This window comes from Aquarana catesbeiana, linkage group LG03 (assembly GCF_042186555.1).
Source record: "Aquarana catesbeiana isolate 2022-GZ linkage group LG03, ASM4218655v1, whole genome shotgun sequence".
NCBI classification, from domain to species: Eukaryota; Metazoa; Chordata; class Amphibia; order Anura; family Ranidae; genus Aquarana; species Aquarana catesbeiana.
The window spans coordinates 574709790-574732460 of NC_133326.1; the positions used below are offsets into that span (position 1 = coordinate 574709790).

At 43.4% G+C, this 22671-nt stretch overlaps 1 protein-coding gene and 1 long non-coding RNA gene across 5 annotated transcripts in view; one reads left to right on the top strand and one right to left on the bottom strand.

Annotated features, from left to right (window-relative positions):
- ARHGAP8 (Rho GTPase activating protein 8) overlaps positions 1–22671 on the bottom strand; it is a 157531-nt gene that overhangs the window by 101032 nt on the left and 33828 nt on the right. For all 3 annotated transcript variants that reach the window (XM_073621928.1, XM_073621931.1, XM_073621932.1), the window contains exon 4: positions 12635–12722. In XM_073621928.1, coding sequence (XP_073478029.1) covers positions 12635–12722 — 88 coding nt within the window. The remainder of the gene's footprint in view (positions 1–12634; positions 12723–22671) is intronic.
- Positions 7206–8852, top strand: LOC141132930 (uncharacterized). 2 transcript variants are annotated; one of them, XR_012242986.1, is made up of 3 exons: positions 7206–7391; positions 7500–7725; positions 8570–8852. It is a non-coding gene; the product is annotated as an uncharacterized lncRNA (long non-coding RNA). The 2 variants fall into 2 exon arrangements; XR_012242987.1 differs by lacking the exon at positions 7500–7725.

A 22671-nucleotide genomic window follows, 5' to 3' on the forward strand; every position in this document is an offset into this window, starting at 1 on the left:
CGCTGGGCAAATACAGTGTGACATAAAATATTGCAGAAATTGACATTTTATACCCTAGGGTCTCTGCTAAAATATTTATAATGTTTGAGGGTTCCAAGTAATTTTCTAGCAAAATATATTGATTTTAACTTAAACAAGTGTCAGAAAAAGTTTTAGACTTTAAGTGGTTAAACTTCCTGCATTTACATGGTGTGAAAAACTTGGAAGACTGCCTGGATTTTTTTTTCACACAGAAGTTTATCCCTTTGATCTAAGAAGGAAGAGTTAGTTATAATGTTTCATGTTAAAAACTTGGCAGACTGCCCGGATGTTTTCTTTTGACAGTTGAGTGAGCAAATAAGTCTCTGAAAGAATCGGCAAACTCTGCAATAGAGATCGTGGGGGGGGGGGGGGGGGTTGAATCGAGATCACGATTTTTTAATGATTAATTGTGCAGCTCTAGTACAAACCTCAGTTCTTTCATTTTAATATAATAAAACGGATCTATTGCATATCTTTATTACATACAGCTAACCTTAGAGGAAATAGGCGAATTTGGGCTTGAGACTTTTTAGGCACAATAATTACTAAATGTATAATTAAAATTCTAGTTTATTAGAAAATATTTAAAATAAAGAATAAAAAGGAGAAACAAATAGAATTCAGTTCATGATCACACAGTTTTACAAGTTATACACTCCATACATAGCTAAAGGGTTATGGAAAACAGTTTTGAGTAGTACTTAGAATTGACAATTCTGTTCAATATCGTTACATTGTGTTGAACCAGAAGCTATGCAATGGTAATAATCAAATTCTGTATTGGCTCGACATGTTGCACGCCACATGCGCTTCTTCAAGAGCACAGAACTGAATGCTGTAATGAACAACATATTTACAATAAATAATTCATCATGGTATGTTATAATCAATTCTAATTAGATCCAAAATATGATGGTGTCATGAGTTCCAAAGAAACTGCCAATAAGACCCAATGGGATGTACCTGACCCGCAGAGTCCGGGTGATAATCAAACATTGTGGGGGACGTATGTAACATAATAGGGCTATAATATTTGATGGGTCTATTCAACATGGTAGGACGGAAAAGGAGAGGGAGGAGGAGTAGGGGGGGGGGGGGGAAGGGGGGAATGGGGAGGAGGGGAGGGAAGAGGGGAAGGGAAAGGGAGGGGGGGATATAGCAAGGGGAAGGGGAGGGGAGGGGGGGGTTGGGGGAGGGGGGGAGGAAGGGGATGGGGGAGGAAAGGGAGGAAAAGGCGGGGGACAAAAGTGGGAAAAGGGTGGGGGGAAAGAGGGGGAGGGGGGAGTGGGAGATGGCAAGGGTGTGTTACTAAATTAGGATATTAGTTGAGCGTGTGTATCATAGGTATTATGGCATTGAATTGCCAATAATATAAACAGTGTATATACCTGTATGCAACAAATTGGGGAGGGGGGGGAGGGGAGAAGGGAAAGATAGTATATGCAATTATTCACGTTACATTGAAATATCAAATTAATTAGTTTAGGTGGGTAATTAATGTCCTGGATATGTGCAGAGGATAGACAATTATTAAAGTGTAGTTATAAAATATATTATTTTATATTGAAAAATAGCGATGAATGTTTGTATATAATGTTTTAGAATACCCCCTAGTATTGCGTGTTCATAATGGTAGTGAATTTAAAGTACACATTACACTTACCCTCTAGGACTTTATAGCTGTGTGTGATAGTAACAGAGATCAGAGTTGCAGCAGCCTCTTAGCTACATGTCTGCAGCTCTCAATGATTAGCTGACATCATCAATTATGGTTTGATTGAAAGAGGGGGATCTGGTATCAGTCAGGGGTTAGCGACGGCTTGTACCGAAATTCATGTAAAACTTGCTGATTAGAACATTACTATTCCTGATCCCCACTTCTGATGAGACTGCCATAGAAATAAGCCCATAGAGAGAGACAAGAAGTAATGAGTATGAGGGTATATGTTAATATATAAAAGCAGTGTATAGTTATCCAATTATAGGTGGGAGCTTACCTTATATTGAAAGTAAAGGTAGTGGACAGTAGCGATTGGCAGCATGGAGCCACACAGCCGCTCCGCAGAGAGCGACTGGTAGTGTGGATCGTACAGGGAGAGACGCTAGGAAGCGTCTCTTGTACATCCGCCCCGCCTGTTGTCACCAATCGGAGAAGCCAATGTGACGTCATTCAGGCCGGCCGCAGACGCGTACTGCGCATGCCTCAATCTTCGGCGTCGGCCTGGCAACTGCCAGCGCGCCGGGGAGGGGGAGCAGCCGCGTCGAGGTTGACCCGGCAACCAAGGACACCATGGTAGGAAGGTAGGAAGGTGTGGCGCTGGGCGGCCGCACAATGTTGAAAGCATCCCCAGGCAACGCAGGGGGCACATCCCAGGGCATATAAGCAGCATCTGAGTACATGTATTAGCATGGTAGCAACTAAATAGAACCTATTAAGTTAAAACATAGTAGTAGTTTAGGAAGCAGCTAAATTGTTATGACAACAATCAGGGTAAGGGAAACTGAAAAACAGAAATAAGATATATACATATGTTGATGAATAACAATGTGTTATTGAATGGTTTATGGTTATGCAAAAGAGACAAAAGCCCAACAGTTCAGTATCTAGGCAAGGGGCTAAGAAGAGGATGGGGTAGTATTTATTTAGAGAAAGGGTTTGTATGTTTGGGCTTCATTGATACCGTGGGGGAAGTGTGGCACATAGACGTTCTATACACATGGTTTCTTTTTGACAAACTGCTGTGCCCCAGTCTCCGCCCATGGGATCTGTTGGAACCACTGCCAACACAATAAACGAGATCAGGGAGACATTAAATCTGTGGTAAAGATCTAGGTGCCTACTTATTGCTGTCACCATTTTCCCCTCCCCCGAACAATAGACATGGTCTTTGATTCTACAGCGTAAGTGTCTAATGGTTTACCTACGTAAAACGCGCCACATTGGCATAGCATGAGGTACACCACTCCTTTTGTATCACAGTCTGCATAAAATTTGGGGGTGAGTATTTCCCCGTTTGGTAATAGGAAGGTTTTCCCTTCTTTAACCCATGGGCAGAAAGAACATTTGCCACATTGGGAAATCCCTGATTTTGATTGTTTATATTTGGGAGTGGTTACATAGTGGCTCGAGGTTAATTGGTCACCCAAGGATCTAGTTCGTCTAAATGTAATTTGAGGGGAGGGGCCAATGTATTTATTAATAGTAGGATCCTGTTGGAGGATCGACCAGTGTTTACTAAGAATGTCGCAAAGTTGCTGATGCTGTTGTGAGAATTTGGTGATAAATCTCACCGGGGGATTGGTGGTGATAGATTTTTTCTTGAAAAGTAGGGAATGTCTTGACTGGCGTATGGCCTTATTATATGCGCTGCGCAGTATAGTCTTAGTATAGCCCCTTGCTAGTAGTCTATTGCGGAGCAGGTCCTCTTGGGATTTAAATTCCTCTATATGCATACAATTACGGTGTAGTCTGAGGTATTGTGTGTATGGGATACTTTTGATGAGTGGCCTGGGGTGAACGCTTTTCGCGTGTAGCAAGGTGTTTCCTGCGGTTTCCTTTCTAAACAGAGTGGAAGCTAAACAATTCTCTTTATCTTTGAAGATAGTTAGGTCTAAAAAGGTTATCTGATACGGATGAGCAGAGATTGTAAAGTTAAGGTTCATGGAGTTGTGATTGATGGTTTGAATAAAACTGTCCAATAGATCTTGGGTACCTGTCCATACCAGAAAAATATCGTCTATATAACGCCGCCATATAAGGGTGTGATCAGTATAGATAGTTAGGTTCTCATTGGAAAAAATGTTGCGTTCCCACCCCCCCAGGTACAGGTTGGCGTAGGCTGGTGCACAACAAGTGCCCATAGCTACGCCCTGTACCTGGAGGAAGTGGGAATCTTTAAAACAAAAAAAGTTACGGGTCAGTACAAATTTCAACAATTCCAAAGAAAAATTCGCAATAGTCCCAACTGTAGTGGTCTTGCTCTCGTAGGAACATGCGTGCCATCCCGATGCCCTGCTCGTGAGGGATGCTAGAGTATAGAGTTAGGCCGCACAAACTTGAACCTCACTGATTCAATCCAACATCAGGGACCTAATCCCCCTATCACCCTCCCACCTTTGACACAACGGTCGTCTAACACTAGACAAAGTACACTGGATGCACATATCCAAATACCTAACACACAAGTAAATTTTCAATCGCCCACAGACACGATGATACTGACATAACAGCGGGACTGGAAGTTATTAATCTAACTCCCTATCACTTCGAGAAAGAGACACTTGATGTCCTCAAATTTGGATTGAGTTTCTGCCCCTCTGTCAATATCGACAAATACGAAACAATAAAAGATGTTTACCTTTTCTCACGCAATTTAACATACAAATTTTTATTTGATAAACAAGTTCTACAATCTAAACAAGACAAAGCCATCTCAGAACAAGTGAAACACTTCTCTATGCAGGACTTTCGAGTCCTATGAGACTTAATACTCCTATTGGAGGAAAATGAATCATCACAAGAATCCAACCAATCACAAGATACTACGGCGTCTACCACACACACACACCGAATACCAAAAAATTTAAACCCAAATCACAACGGTTTCCGGAATTAACCACCAATTCCCACATTTGGGCGTTCCTTATGGGAACTATCAATGATATTAAACAGATAACCACCTCATTGACTCCAGGAAACCTTTCCCAGTCCCAAAGACTAGCCATTCCAGCCCTACAAAATCACCCAGACCTAGAAATTAAAGCTTCAGATAAGGGCGGGAACATCGTCCTTATGACAAAAACATATTATGAATGTATGGTTAATAGGATTTTACAAAACAAACATTGCTATTGCCGCTTGCCTGAGACTTGTATTCTAGAATTTAAACAAGAATATCTGGAGATCATTGGATTGGCTTACCAAAGGGGCTTGATCGACCAAGACACATATAACTACCTTAATGTAAAAAAACCTAGAGAGGCTACATTCTACGCCCTACCAAAGATACACAAGCACCGTACAATGCCCCCTGGTCGCCCAATTGTCTCCGGTATTGGATCTCTGTCAGAAAACACCAGCCGTCTTGTAGATTTCGTCTTAATGCCACATGTACTGAGTCTTCCGTCCTATACCCGTGATACACTTGACCTCTTGAAACAAATAGAAGGACTGCCTGTCCCTCCCGATGCCCTCCTCCTGACACAGGATGTGGAGTCTCTATACTCTAGCATCCCTCACGAGCAGGGCATCGGGATGGCACGCATGTTCCTACGAGAGCAAGACCACTACAGTTGGGACTATTGTGAATTTATTTTGGAATTGTTGAAATTTGTACTGACCCGTAACTATTTTTGTTTTAAAGATTCCCACTTCCTCCAGGTACAGGGCGTAGCTATGGGCACTTGTTGTGCACCAGCCTACGCCAACCTGTACCTGGGGGGGTGGGAACGCAACATTTTTTCCAATGAGGACCTAAATATCTATACTGATCACGCCCTTATATGGCGGCGTTATATAGACGATATTTTTCTGGTATGGACAGGTACCCAAGATCTATTGGACAGTTTTATTCAAACCATCAATCACAACTCCATGAACCTTAAATTTACAATCTCTGCTCATCCGTATCAGATAACCTTTTTAGACCTAACTATCTTCAAAGATAAAGAGAATTGTTTAGCTTCCACTCTGTTTAGAAAGGAAACCGCAGGAAACACCTTGCTACACGCGAAAAGCGCTCACCCCAGGCAACTCATCAAAAGTATCCCATACGCACAATACCTCAGACTACGCCGTAATTGTACGCATATAGAGGAATTTAAATCCCAAGCGGACGTGCTCCGCAATAGACTACTAGCAAGGGGCTATACTAAGACTATACTGCGCAGCGCATATAATAAGGCCATACGCCAGTCAAGACATTCCCTACTTTTCAAGAAAAAATCTATCACCACCAATCCCCCGGTGAGATTTATCACCAAATTCTCACAACAGCATCAGCAACTTTGCGACATTCTTAGTAAACACTGGTCGATCCTCCAACAGGATCCTACTATTAATAAATACATTGGCCCCTCCCCTCAAATTACATTTAGACGAACTAGATCCTTGGGTGACCAATTAACCTCGAGCCACTATGTAACCACTCCCAAATATAAACAATCAAAATCAGGGATTTCCCAATGTGGCAAATGTTCTTTCTGCCCATGGGTTAAAGAAGGGAAAACCTTCCTATTACCAAACGGGGAAATATTCACCCCCAAATTTTATGCAGACTGTGATACAAAAGGAGTGGTGTACCTCATGCTATGCCAATGTGGCGCATTTTACGTAGGTAAAACCATTAGACACTTACGCTGTAGAATCAAAGACCATGTCTATTATTCGGGGGAGGGGAAAATGGTGACAGCAATAAGTAGGCACCTAGATCTTTACCACAGTTTTAATGTCTCCCTGATCTCGTTTATTGTGTTGGCAGTGGTTCCAACAGATCCCATGGGCGGAGACTGGGGCAAAGCAGTTTGTCAAAAAGAAACCATGTGGATAGAACGTCTATGTGCCACACTTCCCCCCGGTATCAATGAAGCCCAAACATACAAACCCTTTCTCTAAATAAATACTACCCCATTCCCTTCTAGCCCCTTGCTTAGATACTGAACTGTTGGGCTTTTGTCTCTTTTGCATAACCATAAACCATTCAATAACCCATTGTTATTCATCAACATATGTATATATCTTATTTCTGTTTTTCAGTTTCCCTTACCCTGATTGTTGTCATAACAATTTAGCCGCTTCCTAAACTACTACTATGTTTTAACTTAATAGGTTCTATTTAGTTGCTACCATGCTAATACAGGTACTCAGATGCTGCTTATATGCCCTGGGATGTGCCCCCTGCATTGCCTGGGGATGCTTTCAACATTGTGCAGCCGCCCAACGCCACACCTTCCTCGGAAGGTGATTGGTGTCCTTGGTTGCCGGGTCAACCTCGACACGGCTGCTCCCCCTCCCCTCCCGGCGCGCTGGCAGTTGCCAGGCCGACGCTGAGGACTGGGACATGCGCAGTATGCCTCGATGTGTCCCTGGTTGCTAGGACACCGAGACGCGACTGCCTCTTCCCTCTCTGATGCCCCTGCAGCTGATATGCCGAAGCCTAAGATTGAGGCATGCGCAGTACGCGTCTGCGGCCGGCCTGAATGACGACACATCGGCTTCTCCGATTGGTGACTACAGGCGGGGCGGATGTACAAGAGACGCTTCCTAGCGTCTCTCCCTGTATGATCCACACTACCAGTCGCTCTCTGCGGAGCGGCTGTGTGGCTCCACGCTGCCAACCGCTACTGTCCACTACCTTTACTTTCAATATAAGGTAAGCTCCCACCTATAATTGGATAACTATACACTGCTTTTATATATTAACATATACCCTCATACTCATTACTTCTTGTCTCTCTCTATGGGCTTATTTCTATGGCAGTCTCATCAGAAGTGGGGATCAGAAATAGTAATGTTCTTATCAGCAAGTTTTACATGAATTTCGGTACAAGCAGTCGCTAACCCCTGACTGATACCAGATCCCCCTCTTTCAATCAAACCATAATTGATGATGTCAGCTAATCATTGAGAGCTAGACATGTAGATCAGAGTTGCTGCTGCAACTCTGATCTCTGTTACTATCACACACAGCTATAAAGTCCTAGAGGGTAAGTGTAATGTGTACTTTAAATTCACTACCATTATGAACACGCAATACTAGGGGGTATTCTAAAACATTATATACAAACGTTCATCGCTATTTTTCAATATAAAATAATATATTTTATAACTACACTTTTATAATTGTCTATCCGCTGCACATAACGAGGACATTAATTACCCACCTAAACTAATTAATTTGATATTTCAATGTAACGTGAATAATTGCATATACTATCTTTCCCTTCTCCCCCCCCCCCTCCCTTTCCCCCCCTCCTCCCCAATTTGTTGCATACAGGTATATACACTGTTTATATTATTGGCAATTCAATGCCAAAATACCTATGATACACACTCTCAACTAATATCCTAATTTAGTAACACACCCTTGCCATCTCCTTTCCCCACTCCCCCCTCCCCCTCTTTCCCCCCACCCTTTTCCCACTTTTGTCCCCCATCCCCTTCCTCCCCCCCTCCCCCAATTCCCCCCCCCCCCCCTTCCCTTTCCATATTCCCCCCCCCCCCTCCCTTTCCCTCTTCCCTTCCCTCCCCTCCTCCCCATTCCCCCCTCCCCCCCCCCTCCTCCTCCTCCCTCTCCTTTTCCGTCCTACCATTTAGTAGCTCTACCCTTGTTGCAGTTGAATAGACCCTTCAAATATTATAGCCCTATTATGTTACATACGTCCCCACAATGTTTGATTATCACCCGGACTCTGTGGGTCAGGTACATCCCATTGGGTCTTATTGGCAGTTTCTTTGGAACTCATGACACCATCATATTTTGGATCTAATTATAATTGATTATAACATACCATGATGAATTATTTATTGTAAATATGTTGTTCATTACAGCATTCAGTTCTGTGCTCTTGAAGAAGCGCATGTGGCATGCAACACGTCGAGCCAATACAGAATTTGATTATTACCATTGCATAGCTTCTGGTTCAACACAATGTAACTATATTGAACAGAATTGTCAATTCGAAGTACTACTCAAAACTGTTTTCCATAACCCTTTAGCTATGTATGGAGTGTATAACTTGTAAAACTGTGTGATCATGAACTGAATTCTATTTGTTTCTCCTTTTTATTCTTTATTTTAAATATTTTCTAATAAACTATAATTTTAATTATACATTTAGTAATTATTGTGCCTAAAAAGTCTCAAGCCCAAATTCGCCTATTTCCTCTAATCTAATATGATAAGACGTGGCACTCGCAACCTATACCGTAACCGCATGACCACTATGCGTTGATACGTTCAGAAACTTAATACAGCTAACCTTAAAGTAATATTAAAGTCTTGTTTTTTGTAAAAAAACAAACATGTTATACTTACCTGCTCTGTGTAACAGTTTTGCACAGAACAGCCCTCATCCTCTTCTTCTCGGGTCCCTAGCTGGCACCCCTGGCCCCTCCCTCCTTCTGGGTGCCCCCACAGCAAGCAGTTTGCTATGAGGGCATCTAAGCAGGCACGCTCTCTCCCACTCCGTCTCCTAATTGGCTTACTGGCTGCTATTGACAGCAGTGGGAGCAAATGGCTCACGCTGCTACCAAAAGCCAATCAGGAGTGTGGGGCTAGGGGGACTGCTGCACACAGAAGGTTTTTTACCCGCATGCATTAAATGCATGAAGGTAAAAACCTTGTGCCTTTACAACCACTTTAACAAAAAATGAGCTGTACTTAGAATACAGTAGTCAGGAGTAAGAAATGTAAAACACAGAGAGGGGAATTTATCAAAACTGGTGCAGTCAGAATCTGGAACAGCTGTGCATGACAACCAATCAGCTTCTTCTGCAGCTTGTTCAGCTTTGAAAATGAAAGCTATGAGCTAATTGGTTGCCATGCACAGCTGCTCCAGATTCTGTCTGCTCTAGTTTTGATAAATTCCCCTAAGGGCTCATTCAGATATGTGCCGAGACAGGTCCTGTATGCTGAGTCACTTTTTGCTGCATCTGCATCCACCAGAAAGCTTCACCTATAGAAGTGGGCGTACAGATCTGAATGCAGACACTGTGCGTTTGGATACACGCATCCCTTCCTGTCTGCGTGTAAAATTTTGACAATCGACTATGTTAATGCAGCTGCTGCAACCCAATTGACTTTGACTGGACTGCCTGCACAGGGATGCACAGAACACCAAGTATCCCCATGCGGTACACAACCAACACACTGGGCATGGGCGCATATGCTCGATGTGAATGATGCCTAATTGTCATGTGTGATAGCATGAAAGAGGAGATGTCGCGTATGTGAATTTTTTTTTTAATCATACTTACGTAGGTGGATGCAGCATCTGTCCCCTGGCTGGCTCTAAGGCTGAGAACTGAGTAATCAAACTGATCACTCAGTTCTCAGTGCTCCCTGAGCAATGGCATAGAGTTGGTGGCTGTCAGTCTCTGGCTCTCTGCTGTAAACCCCCCCCCCCCACTGAAACACTGAGCTGTGGGAGGAACGGAAGCGGCCAGCTCAGCGGGCTGTCGGCTGACCTCACAGAGCCAGTCCAGGCTGGGGAAAGATCGCAACCAGCAATCGCTCACATGACTGAACTGTGACGTCAGCCGACAGCCCGCTGTCAGCTCAAAACGGGTCACAAGAGTGCAAAACAATCTGCACTGCTGTGATCCTCAGGAGAAGTACAGCCAAACAAGCAATAAATCTATCACAGGACCTGTCTCTCTGCTCCTGTTTGACATTACTTGCAACAATTGATAAATGTCCCTATTTATGTTGAGAACCCCACATCCAGGGGCCTTTGCCACACCAACCACCATTTCCACCAGGCCCTATTCTACACCCCCCCAGTCTAGGGCTTTCTCTGCACTCCCCTCCTAGTCCAAAGCCTCCTCTACAGCCCCCCCAAGTTCACAGCCTTCTCTGCACCCTGCCCTCCAAATCCGGGTCCTTTGCCAAACCAACACCACTTTTCCAGTCCAGGGCCACCTCTACACTCCAAGTTTAGGGCCTCCTCTACGCCCCCAGTCCAGGGCCTCCTGTGTACTTCCCCTCCTAGTCCAGGGCCTCCTCTGCATCCCCTAGTTCATAGCCTCCTCTGCACTCCCCTGCTAGTCCAGGGCCTCCTCTGCACCTCCCAGTCCAGGGCCTCCTGTGTACTCCACTCCTAGTCCAGGGCCTCTTCTCCTAATAAAGGGTCTTTGATTCACCAACCCTTTTCTAGTCCATGGCCTCCTCTGCACTTCCCCAGTCCAGGGCCTTCGCTGTACCCTCACCCCAGTCTAGTGCCTACTCTGCACCCCCCCTCAGTAAAGGGCCTCCTCTGCAGTCCCCCAGCCAAGTGTCTCCTCCACACCCCCCATCAGCCCAAGGACCCCACTGCACCCCCCAGTCCAGGGCCTCCTCTGAGCCCCCCAGTGCAGGGCCTACTCTGCACCTCCCTTCAGCTCAGGGCCTCCACTGCACCCCCCAGTCCAAGGCCTCCTCTGGAACCACCCTCCTCCCCCCAGCCCAGGGCCTCTTCTGCATCCATCGCAGTCCGGGATCTCCTCTGCACCCCCCCCCAAACCTTTGCCATAAAAACCCCAACTTCCTAGTCCAGGGCCGTCTGCACACAAACCCCTCTCCTTGTCCTAATAAATGCCTTCCAGTTCCACAAAGGCTTTCCCATGCTAAAGCTTCACTCTGGATTGCCTTTCTATAGTGCTGGCAGGCAGGAGGAGCAGAGTGATACAGCGCTAGTGCACCTGTGCAGTTTCCCTCCTATTTGGTTCTCTGGTATTTTGCAAACTATGCAGAGGGCACTGCCTGTCCATTACACTTGATCAGGCGGCAGTGACACCCTTAGAGCAGCACTTCCCAGTGCGGGTAGGGGCGACGGAACCCCTGGTGTCACCCCCCTAGATGCATCACCCGGGGTGTGTGCCTCCCCTGCCCCCCCTAGTTTCGGCCCAGCTCATCAGACCACAGGACATGGTTCCAGTAATCCATGTCCTTAGTCTGCTTGTCTTCAGCAAACTGTTTGCAGGCTTTCTTGTGCATCATCTTTAGAAGAGGCTTCCTTCTGGGACTATAGCCATGCAGACCAATTTGATGCAGTGTGTGGCGTATGGTCTGAGCACTGACAGGCTGACCCCCCCACCCCTTCAACCTCTGCAGCAATGCTGGCAGCACTCATACGTCTATTTCCCAAAGGTAACTTTTGGATATGACACTGAGCACGTGCACTCAACTTCTTTGGTCGACCATGGCAAGGCCTGTTCTGAGTGGAACCTGTCCTGGTAAACCACTGTATAGTCTTGGCCACCATGCTGCAGCTCAGTTTCAGGGTCCTGGCAATCTTCTTATAGCCTAGGCCATCTTTATGTAGAGCAACAATTCTTCTTTTTTTCAAATCCTCAGAGAGGTGCCATGTTGAACTTCCAGTGACCAGTATGAGAGCAATAAGAGCGATGAGAGCGATAACACCAAATTTAACACACCTGCTCCCCATTCACACCTGAGACCTTGTAACACTAACAAGTCACATGACACCGCGGAGGGAAAACGGCAAATTGGGCCCCAATTTGGACATTTTTACCTAGGGGTGTACTCACTTTTGTTGCCTGAGGTTTAGACATTAATGACTGTGTGTTCAGTTATTTTGAGGGGAGAGCAAATTTACACTGTTATATAAGCTGTACACTCACTACTTTACATTACAGCAAAGTGTCATTTCTTCAGTGTTGTCACATGAAATGATGACTCCTCGAAATTTGAAAAAATTTCGAGGGGTGTACTCACTTTGTGAGACACTGTATAAAATATATATATATATATATATATATATATATATATAAAACACACATACACTGTACATATACACTCTGGAGGTCAGCATTAAGCCATTGATCAATAGGTCACAATAATTCAAAGGCAAACAAATATTACTGTGTAGAGGTTAGATTAGCTATGACCCATACTCTAGCAGACGGGTGTGATCAATCTCATGACACGGCGGTAAGCGGAAACAACTGAACGTAATCACGGTCCGACCTGAGTTATCGTCACCTAGAAAACACAGAAATTCTGGGATCAGACAATTGGACTGTTGGGTTTCTTACCAGTTTTCTGTTTTTGCATGCTTTAATGAGAAAATGTGAAGGGAGACAAAAGATTTTTGTTTAATCTACAAGAATTGTCAGTCACATTGCTTAGCATTTGGTTTCCAGGGTGCAAGATGTGCACCAATTACTTCCTCCTAAATTATATATATAATCAACATAAAGCAAAGAAGCTATTGCCCAGTCATGCTTTTACAAAGGTGCATCAAAGCAAGTAAATTATCAGATGTTCTGATTGAAACGTATGGCTCCTCACAGAGCTGACATAGACCCAAGCGTTTTGCTTGGAGGAGAATAGATCTGTGAATAGATTTCAAGAGCAGAAGATTTGATTACACAGGGCGTTCACAGCATAGCAGTAAAGTGTCTCAGCAGAAGCTGTAGAGAGTGGGGTCTACTTTGCCATCTGCTGGCTACAAATATACAGTGGGGACAGAAAGTATTCAGACCCCCTTAAATTTTTCACTCTTTGTTATATTGCAGCCATTTGCTAAAATCAAGTTCATTTTTTTCCTCATTAATGTACACACAGCACCCCATATTGACAGAAAAACACAGAATTGTTGACATTTTTGTAGTTTTTTTAAAAAGGAAAACTGAAACATCACATGGTCCTAAGTATTCAGACCCTTTGCCCAATATTTAGTAGAAGCACCCTTTTGATCTAATACAGCCATGAGTCTTTTTGGGAAAGATGCAACAAGTTTTTCACACCTGGATTTGGGGATCCTCTGCCATTCCTCCTTGCAGATCCTCTCCAGTTCTGTCAGGTTGGATGGTAAAAGTTGGTGGAGAGCCATTTTTAGGTCTCTCCAGAGATGCCCAATTGGGTTTAAGTCAGGGCTCTGGCTGGGCCATTCAAGAACAGTCACGGAGTTGTTGTGAAGCCACTCCTTCTTTATTTTAGCTGTGTGCTTAGGGTTATTGTCTTGTTGGAAGGTAAACCTTTGGCCCTGTCTGAGGTCCTGAGCACTCTGGAGAAGGTTTTCATCCAGGATATGCCTGTACTTGGCCGCATTCATCTTTCCCTCTATTGCAACCAGTCGTCCTGTCCCTGCAGCTGAAAAACACCCCCACACCATGCTTCACTGTTGGCACTGTATTGGACAGGTGATGAGCAGTGCCGGGTTTTCTCCACACATACCGCTTAGAATTAAGGCCAAAAAGTTCTATCTTGGTCTCATCAGACCAGAGAATCTTATTTCTCACCATCTTGGAGTCCTTCAGGTGTTTTTTAGCAAACTCCATGCAGGCTTTCATGTGTCTCGCACTGAGGAGAGGCTTCCTTTGGGCCACTCTGCCATGAAGCCCCAACTGGTGGAGGGCTGCAGTGATGGTTGACTTTCTACAACTTTCTCCCATCTCCCAACTGCATCTCTGGAGCTCAGCCACAGTGATCTTTGGGTTCTTCTTTACCTCTCTCACCAAGGCTCTTCTCCCCTGATAGCTCAGTTTGGCCGGACAGCCAGCTCTAGGAAGGGTTCTGGTCGTCTCAAACATCTTCCATTTAAGGATTATGGAGGCCACTGTGCTCTTAGGAACCTTAAGTGCAGCAAAATTTTTTTTGTAACCTTGGTCAGATCTGTGCCTTGCCACAATTCTGTCTCTGAGCTCTTCAGGCAGTTCCTTTGACCTCATGATTCTCATTTGCTCTGACATGCACTGTGAGCTGTAAGGTCATAGATAGACAGGTGTGTGGCTTTCCTAATCAAGTACAATCAGTATAATCAAACACAGCTGGACTCAAATGAAGGTGTAGAACCATCTCAAGGATGATCAGAAGAAATGGACAGCACCTGATTAAATATGAGTGTCACAGCAAAGGGTCTGCATACTTAGGACTATGTGATATTTCAGTTTTTCTTTTTTAATAAATCTGCAAAAATGTCAACAATTCTGTGTTTTTCTGTCAATATGGGGTGCTGTGTGTACATTAATGAGGAAAAAAATAACTTAAATGATTTTAGCAAATGGCTGCAATATAACAAAGAGTGAAAAATTTAAGGCTATTAAAGTTTTAATTATACTACACTATGAGGTGGCATCTTTTTATGAGGATTTCTCTGGGGATCCCCGTCTTGGACGTGGTATAAAGAGGTGGTATTGAGAGGCAATCTGGAAACGCCTGAGAGAGAGGACATCCTATCTTAGTGACCACGGGATATCGGCCAAGAGGACGGGATTGGGATCTTGAAGTGTCTGTTACCCCTGCAGGGGGAGTGGGAGCCGGTGAGTGGGGAGCCAAAAGGGGAGCACAGAAGTCACGGATTTTCATCTATAAGGGCACCACAGTCACTAAGCTCTTGGAATTTTTTTCTGCTATTTGCAGTGTGGGACGTATCACTTGTGACAGACTTTTTTGTGTGTTTTTTATTTTTATTTTTATTCATATGTGCTTTACACATTTTGTAGATCATTTGGGTATATAATTTTTTTGGATTTGATTGCAATGGTATATAATTTTTTGCATACATATATACATACATTTTTCTGCTATTTTGCAGTTTGGGATGTATCACTTGTGACAGACTTTTTTGTGTTTTTATATGCCTTTACACATTTTGTAGATCATTTGGGTATATAATTTTTTGGATTTGATTGCACTGGTATACAATTTTTTGCATACATATATGCTGGATTCATTACATCAGCTGCATAGCGTACCAGCAGCTATACCTAGGGGTTACTTTTTGGAAATTACCTGTGTTATATAGGTGTATGGTATTTAATTAGGGTCTTTATCACGTTTCTCATCACATTTAATTTTACCAGATATGGGGTCATTTATTATGAGTATTTAATCACCGTTTGTGTATGGCATATTTCATATAGTCACATTATTATCATTTACACACCCCACAAGGAAGCGCCATACCTCCATTTACAATTTTTTACATATGTTAGTCCTCTTTGAGGGCTTAACTAGGGGTGGCAGCATACCTTTCATTCTTTCTTCTTTTTCTTCTTTTCCCGTTTCTCTCTCATTGGGGTAATTTACCCCTTGCACCTTCCTCTGGTCCCCCCCCCCCCCCGGTCTTTCTCCTCCCTCCCTTTTGCCCTCTTTTTTCCTTACCTTATCCCCCTCTTTTTGTCCTAAGCGCAGAGCTTTTGTGTTTTTGTTCAAAAATTTAAGGGGGTCTGAATACTTTCCGTCCCCACTGTATATACAAAACATTTAGTCTTTACGTTTACCTGGCTAAATGGAATTAAAAATAATTTTTTTTTCAGCTCTTAACATAAAAAAAAAAACACTATGCATTAATTTGAAGGAATATGTGCTCACTGATAATACACTGCAAGGTTTCTTCAAAGAACTATTTACCTTAGTGTGACTTCCCAAAACAAATCAGACCCTCTGCAGAAATGAGACGCATGTTGCGGAGCTTTGATCTGTTCAGTTCTAAAAATCTAATTAGCTTAAAAACCTATTACCAGACCCCGAATGTTTGTTTAAAATATATTATACTTAAGAATTGGCTAATCCGGTAAGATACAGCACAAACAATCATTGCAGCCCGGTCTCTGAGTTCAGGCTCGGAGACCGGGGCTGCAGTGTGGAAGGAATACAAAAAAGGTTTTGTGGGAACGGTTCTGTACTTTCATATCCACAACACACAGACAACTCTGCTGTTTTGATTAAAGTCAAACTCCAGCCAAAATATGTTTTAATTTAGTTTACAATAGGGATAGAGGCACTGTCATGTTATAACTGCCACCTTAGCTCCCGTTCACACCGGTGTGATTTGTCGTGTGATTTGACAGTTCTGAATCGCATTGCCAAGTCGCACCCCATTGTCAGAAATGGAACTGTTCAAATTGCCACAAGTCATGTTGCAGCGACTTTGAAAAAGATTCCTGCACTACTTCCTGACAATTTCATTTTTCATTGAGACTTGCAAAGACTTCTGTTGTATGAAGTCACAGACAGTGCAAATCGCACTGATGTGTGGCTTTGAAATCGCTATGAAGTAGCGCAATTTCTAAGCCACTCTGGTGTGAAGATTGTTACCTACCTGGCTGGCCAGCAAACACAGGACGTGTTGCCAATGTTATTACCTGAAAAATTGATCAGGATCGATTGTTTTCTCAGAAAAGAACACAGCTTTACTTCATATTATTTAACCTATATAAATATACTTATATTATATTTCATCTGTGTTTTTACAGTTGTTACTGAAACAGGAATAGAGGGGAAACCCTGCAACTGGGACACTTGTTCCAGTGACAGCTAAAAGGGAATTCCACTCTTCTTGAAGAGATTTCCTCTCACTTCCTGTTATGTCCCTAAGACAGGAAGCAAGGGGAAATCATATAGCACAAAAAAGAAAAAAATGACAGGGGTTCTAACCATTCTTTTTTACAAATGGAAAAAAAATGAGCTTTAGATTTAAGCATGCAATTTAAAGTGGTATTAAAGTGGTTGTAAACCCTTACAGACCACTTTAACCTACAGGTAAGCCTAGATTAAGGCTTACCTGTAGGTGCAAGAAATATCTCCTTAACCTACACGGTTAAGGGGATATTTTCCGAAAAACGAGCACCGATGTCTATGGCGCATACGCGCCATAGACAATGGCGCAGGCGCACTGAGCGTGCCATTAGTGAAGGCGATCATGCTATCACTGACGGCTCCTGTGCGCATGCGCTGGAGTGACGTCATTGCTGCTCCGGCCGGTCACAGCGCCGGAGCAGCGATACCCGGAAGTCACTCCGGGTATAATGGCGGCGACGGAGGAGGTGAACGAAGGTCGCTTCGGGGGCTTCGATCACAGGTAAGTAATTCATAATGAGCTAGTATGCTATGCATACTAGCTCATTATGCCTTTGTCTTGCAGGGTGTTTTTTTTTTTTTTTTTTTTTTTTTTTTTTATTCAGAGAGGGTTTACTTCCTCTTTAAACCCAAAACAAAAAAAGTATTATACTGCAGCTCACCAATCATTAGATTTGGTGGCTGCATTAGTTTTCTTTTCTTGGGCTTTTCCCCTCTGTTTTTACCTGTTGATTTGGCCAGTAACACACCTCCCGTATTAGTGAGACACAACCCTGGATGAATGAGAACAGGAGGCACAGCGGACAGCAGCACTGTCAATCTGGGGGGAAGGGTAGTGTTAAATATGAATTGAAGCAAAACTCCAGCTTACACTTTCTAATCAGTTACAGCAAACAGTTTTTCTTTTGGGATACAGTTTTTACATGAATAAATAAAAGCTGATCATTTTAATCACCCCTGCCAATGTTAAAGTACAACCAAAGGCAAAACCTTTTTTTTTTTCGTTTTGGATAGAGGGGAGAGGGAATAGAATATCGGTCAGGTTTTTTATTTATTATTAACGTGTCCCCGTTAGGGAGATTCACCGTCTCTATTTATCCTGCTTACCATCATCATTGAAAGTGAACGTAAGAGAAAATCCCAAATTTTGGGTTGTCCCCAGAAAAGCAATAGAGGAGAACTTTGCCAATTGGGGATACTAGTTCTGGTGACCTGGGGGGGGGGGGGGTCGCAAGGGATTCCCTTAAAGCGGGGGTCCACTTACATCAACCTAAAAAAAAAAAAAAATATTAAAAGCCAGCAGCTACAAATACTGCAGCTGCTGACTTTTAATACATGGCCACTTACCTGTCCCAGGGTCCAGCGATGTCGGCAGCCGACGCCGATAACCCGCTCGGTTCTCGGCAGCTGCCGCCGCCATCCTAGGTGAGGGAATCAGGAAGTGAAGCGTTGCGGCTTCACTTCCCGGTTCCCTACTGCGCATGCGCGAGTCGCGCTGCGCATCGTAACTGGTCCCCGCTATCTCCTGGGACTTGTGTGTTTCCCAGGAGACAGCGCGGAGGGACAGGAAGAGGCATAGACTCCCGTGGGGTGCAGATACCTGTCTTAGACAGGTATCTGCACCCCCCTCCCCCCTGAAAGGTGCCAAATGTGACACTGGAGGGGGGGAGGGTTCCTAAAAGCGGAAGTTCCATTTTTGTGTGGAACTCCGCTTTAATTTGTAGGAATTTCCTCTCACTTCCTGTTTTGGCTATGGGACAGGAAGAGAAAGGAAATCTCCCCAATGGGACACAGATGGCAAAAATTAAACTGACAGAGGTTATAACCCTGCTTTACTCTAGCCAAAATGAAAAAAAAAGTTTTGACTATAGTTCTACGTTAAGTGGTTTGTCTCATGCATGTAAACTGATACATTCTGCTAGAGAGCTTAAGCTTGTGAAAAACAACAGCCTTAAAGGCTAGATCACCAGATGAAAATGCAGGAGAGAAAGCCTATACAAGGAAACTAATACAGCCATCACATCTACAAATTGGTAAGCTGAAATATAATAAGTGTTTGCCTTCGGGTTTAATACTACTTTAATTCCCCACAAAGAATATGGGGATTAGAAGCAAATTTGCATGAATTGTGGATACATTTCCAGGTGACAACCAGCTATGAACAAACAGTAAGGACTCAATAATTCATATATTAACATTTCTTAACCTGACACACTGTACTGCGTTTCTGAAAGCCTTGAATTGCCTTAAATAAGAAGAGCAGCTCTATACACCCAATATGCATACTATGCAATTTGCTTTTCCCAACTCATTTGTGGGAATTGGTCCTACTAAAACCAATGATTTTCCTATGTAATATAGTGTTGGTCGAGTCGAAATTTAAAAAAACAAAACAAAAACACATTTCATACATCTCTGGAATACATGCACATTTCCCCATGTTGTATCCCTTCAATCATGCCAAGTGCAGAAAAATGGTGACGTGACATAAATCCAGTGTGCTCCTACCTTCTTCTTTGACATGACAACACAGCTCTGAATTCCTAAGCATGTGTTGTCAGCCCTGGCTACATAATTTCTGATGGATTACAAAGAACACAGACCTCCCCAATACCCCCGCCCCCAACCCCCCAATATCCATAACCCCTCCTTATCTCCTTACCCCTCCTCATCTCCTTACCCCGCCTTATCACCATAACCCCTTATACACAGGCAGAGAGCCCAGGAAGGTATCACTTCACAAGAAGGTGGTGGTGGTGGTCAAAATCAACAGGTATTTTTTGTACATATCAAACAAATATTACAAAACCCTTGAATGTATATTGAGCAGACCAAAAGGGAACAGACAAGAAGAGCTCATTGTGATGGTTTACATACAATGCATCTAGTGTGAGTATGCACTACCAGGTCCACATGTATGTATAAAAAGCATTCCAATAAGGCACCTTACACATGGGGCATCCGCATGCTCAGTGGGAGTCTGTCTGCTGATCCTCACTGAGCAGGCAGATGGCTGATCTGTTTGCAGAGCAGACATAGCCCATTCTCTATGGGCAGTCGGATGTATATGAGCCACCTGTCCGTTTATACTCGATTGCCATCGATCCAACCCACTAGACCAGGGGTAGGCAATCTCGGCACTCCAGCTGTGGTGAAACTACAAATCCCATCATGCCTCTGCCTCTAGGAGTCATGTCTGTGATTGTCGGGGCCTTGCAATATCTCATGGGACTTGTAGTTTCACCACAGCTAAAGGGCCGAGGTTGCCTATCCCTGCACTAGACGGATAGGGAACCCATCTGTCTGTTTTTAGCAGATCAGATTGGACACATGTCCATTTACACCTGCTGCTCCATGGAGGACAATGGAGGGTCTAAATGGGTTTGCCTGAGAAACTAATGCCCTGTACACACGGTCAGATTTTCCGACGGAAAATGTGTGATAGGACCTTGTTGTCGGAAATTCCGACCGTGTGTAGGCTCCATCACACATTTTCCATCGGAATTTCCGACACACAAAGTTTGAGAGCTTGCTATAAAATTTTCCGACAACAAAATCCATTGTCGGAAATTCCGATCGTGTGTACACAAATCCGACGCACAAAGTGCCACGCATGCTCAGAATAAATTAAAAGACGAAAGCTATTGGCTACTGCCCCGTTTATAGTCCCGACGTACGTGTTTTACTTCACCGCGTTTAAAACGATCGGATTTTCCGACAACTTTGCGTGACCGTGTGTATGCAAGACAAGTTTGAGCCAACAACCGTCGGAAAAAATCCATGGATTTTGTTGTCGGAATGTCCGATCAATGTCCGACCGTGTGTACATGGCATTACAAGTGGACTCAATTGGTCCGGTCATGTGAAAGGGGCCTAAAGAGTGAGAGGAAAAACGGGGAAATGCTAATGTAAATAAGCATCTCCTCGTTCTGCCTAGTCCTGTAATCGGAAGCGGTGATCAGTGATGTGCCACACACAGCCCCTCACCCCCACAGTTAGAATCACTCCCTAGGACACACTTAACCCCTACAGCACCACCTGGTGGTTAACCCCTTCACTGCCAGTCACATTTACACAGTAATCAATGCATTTTTAATCGCACTGATTGCTGTATAAATGTGAATGGTCCCAAAAATGTGTCAAAATTGTCTGATGTGTCCGCCATAATGTCTCAGTCACGATAAAAATCGCTGATCACCGCCATTACTAGTAAAAAAAAAATTTATAAAAATGCCATAAAACTATCCCCTATTTTGTAGACGCTATAACTTTTGCGCAAACCAATCAATAAACGCTTATTGCAATTTTTTTACCAAAAATATGTAGAAGAATACATATCGGCCTAAACTGAAGAAAAAAAATGTTTTTTAATATATTTTTTGGGGATATTTATTGTAGCATAATGTAAAAAATAATGCCTTTTTTTTTAAATTGTCGCTATTTTTTTTTTGTTTATAAACCGCAGAGGTGATCAAATACCACCAAAAGAAAGCTCTATTTGTGGGGAAAAAAGGACATCTATTTTGTTTGGGAGCCACGCCGCATGACTGCGCAATTTTCAGTTAAAGCGACACAGTGGCGAATCACAAAAAGTGCTCTGGTCTTTGGCCAGCCAAATGGTCCGGGGCTGAAGTGGTTAAAGAAAGAGACCCTGTCTATAGCAGCTTGTACCAAAATCTTATTTCACTGACTAACTATAAGGCCTGGTTCACACCTATGCATTTTTGGTGCTTTTTGCATAGCTCCCCACTGTCCCTCATTCCCCCCCTCATTTGTCCCTCATTTTGGTCTGATATATATAGATGTATATAAAATGCACTTTTTATCTGTCAAAAAGTGTTTCCCAGTGCTAAACCTTTCATCTGATTTCTAAATTGCTGTATTTGTAAATTCCAAAAGCCAATATAAAGGAATAGTAGTGGTAAAAAAAAGCACTTGTGGGTTTAACCAATCTTGTTTTTTTGTACAATTCTCCTTTAAGGGGGCGTGGCAGGGGTGTGTCCTATGCCTGCATACTTTTGCTGATAGGTGTCCCTCGTTCCCATCTCAAAAAGTTGGGAGGTATGTTTTTGCAGAAACGCACTACAATCCATTTAATATAGTTTCCTATGGGGCACGTTCACATTTATGCTTTTTTTCAGCCGCTGCATTTTTGGAAAGGGACTTTAAATTCAAAAACTGTGCTTTTTTTGCTTTTGTGGTTCCATAGACTTCAATGGAGAAGCTGCAGAAAAGCATGCAGAGCATTTTCTGCCGCGATTTGCGGTTTTTAATCTGCCCAACAACAAATTGGCAAAAAAATAGAAGAGTAAAAAATGTAAATTACATCAAAATCATGGCAAAAATGCACTACATGCTTTTCTGCAGGTTCTCCATTGAAGTCTATGGAACCAAAAAAAGCTGCGTTTTTGGATTTAGGGCTCCATTCACATCTGAGCATATCGATTTACTGGTGGTTTTTTTAATATTTTTGCAGCTTTTTACAAGCTTTTTAAAACTTTGGGTGTTTTTGTTTAGCCAATAGAAAGCACTAGTCGGAGGAGAGGGAGATTAAAATAGGGGTGGAGAGCTGCTATTTGAGCAGAAAACGCACGTAAACCGCTCATAAAACATTCAAGTCAGGTGT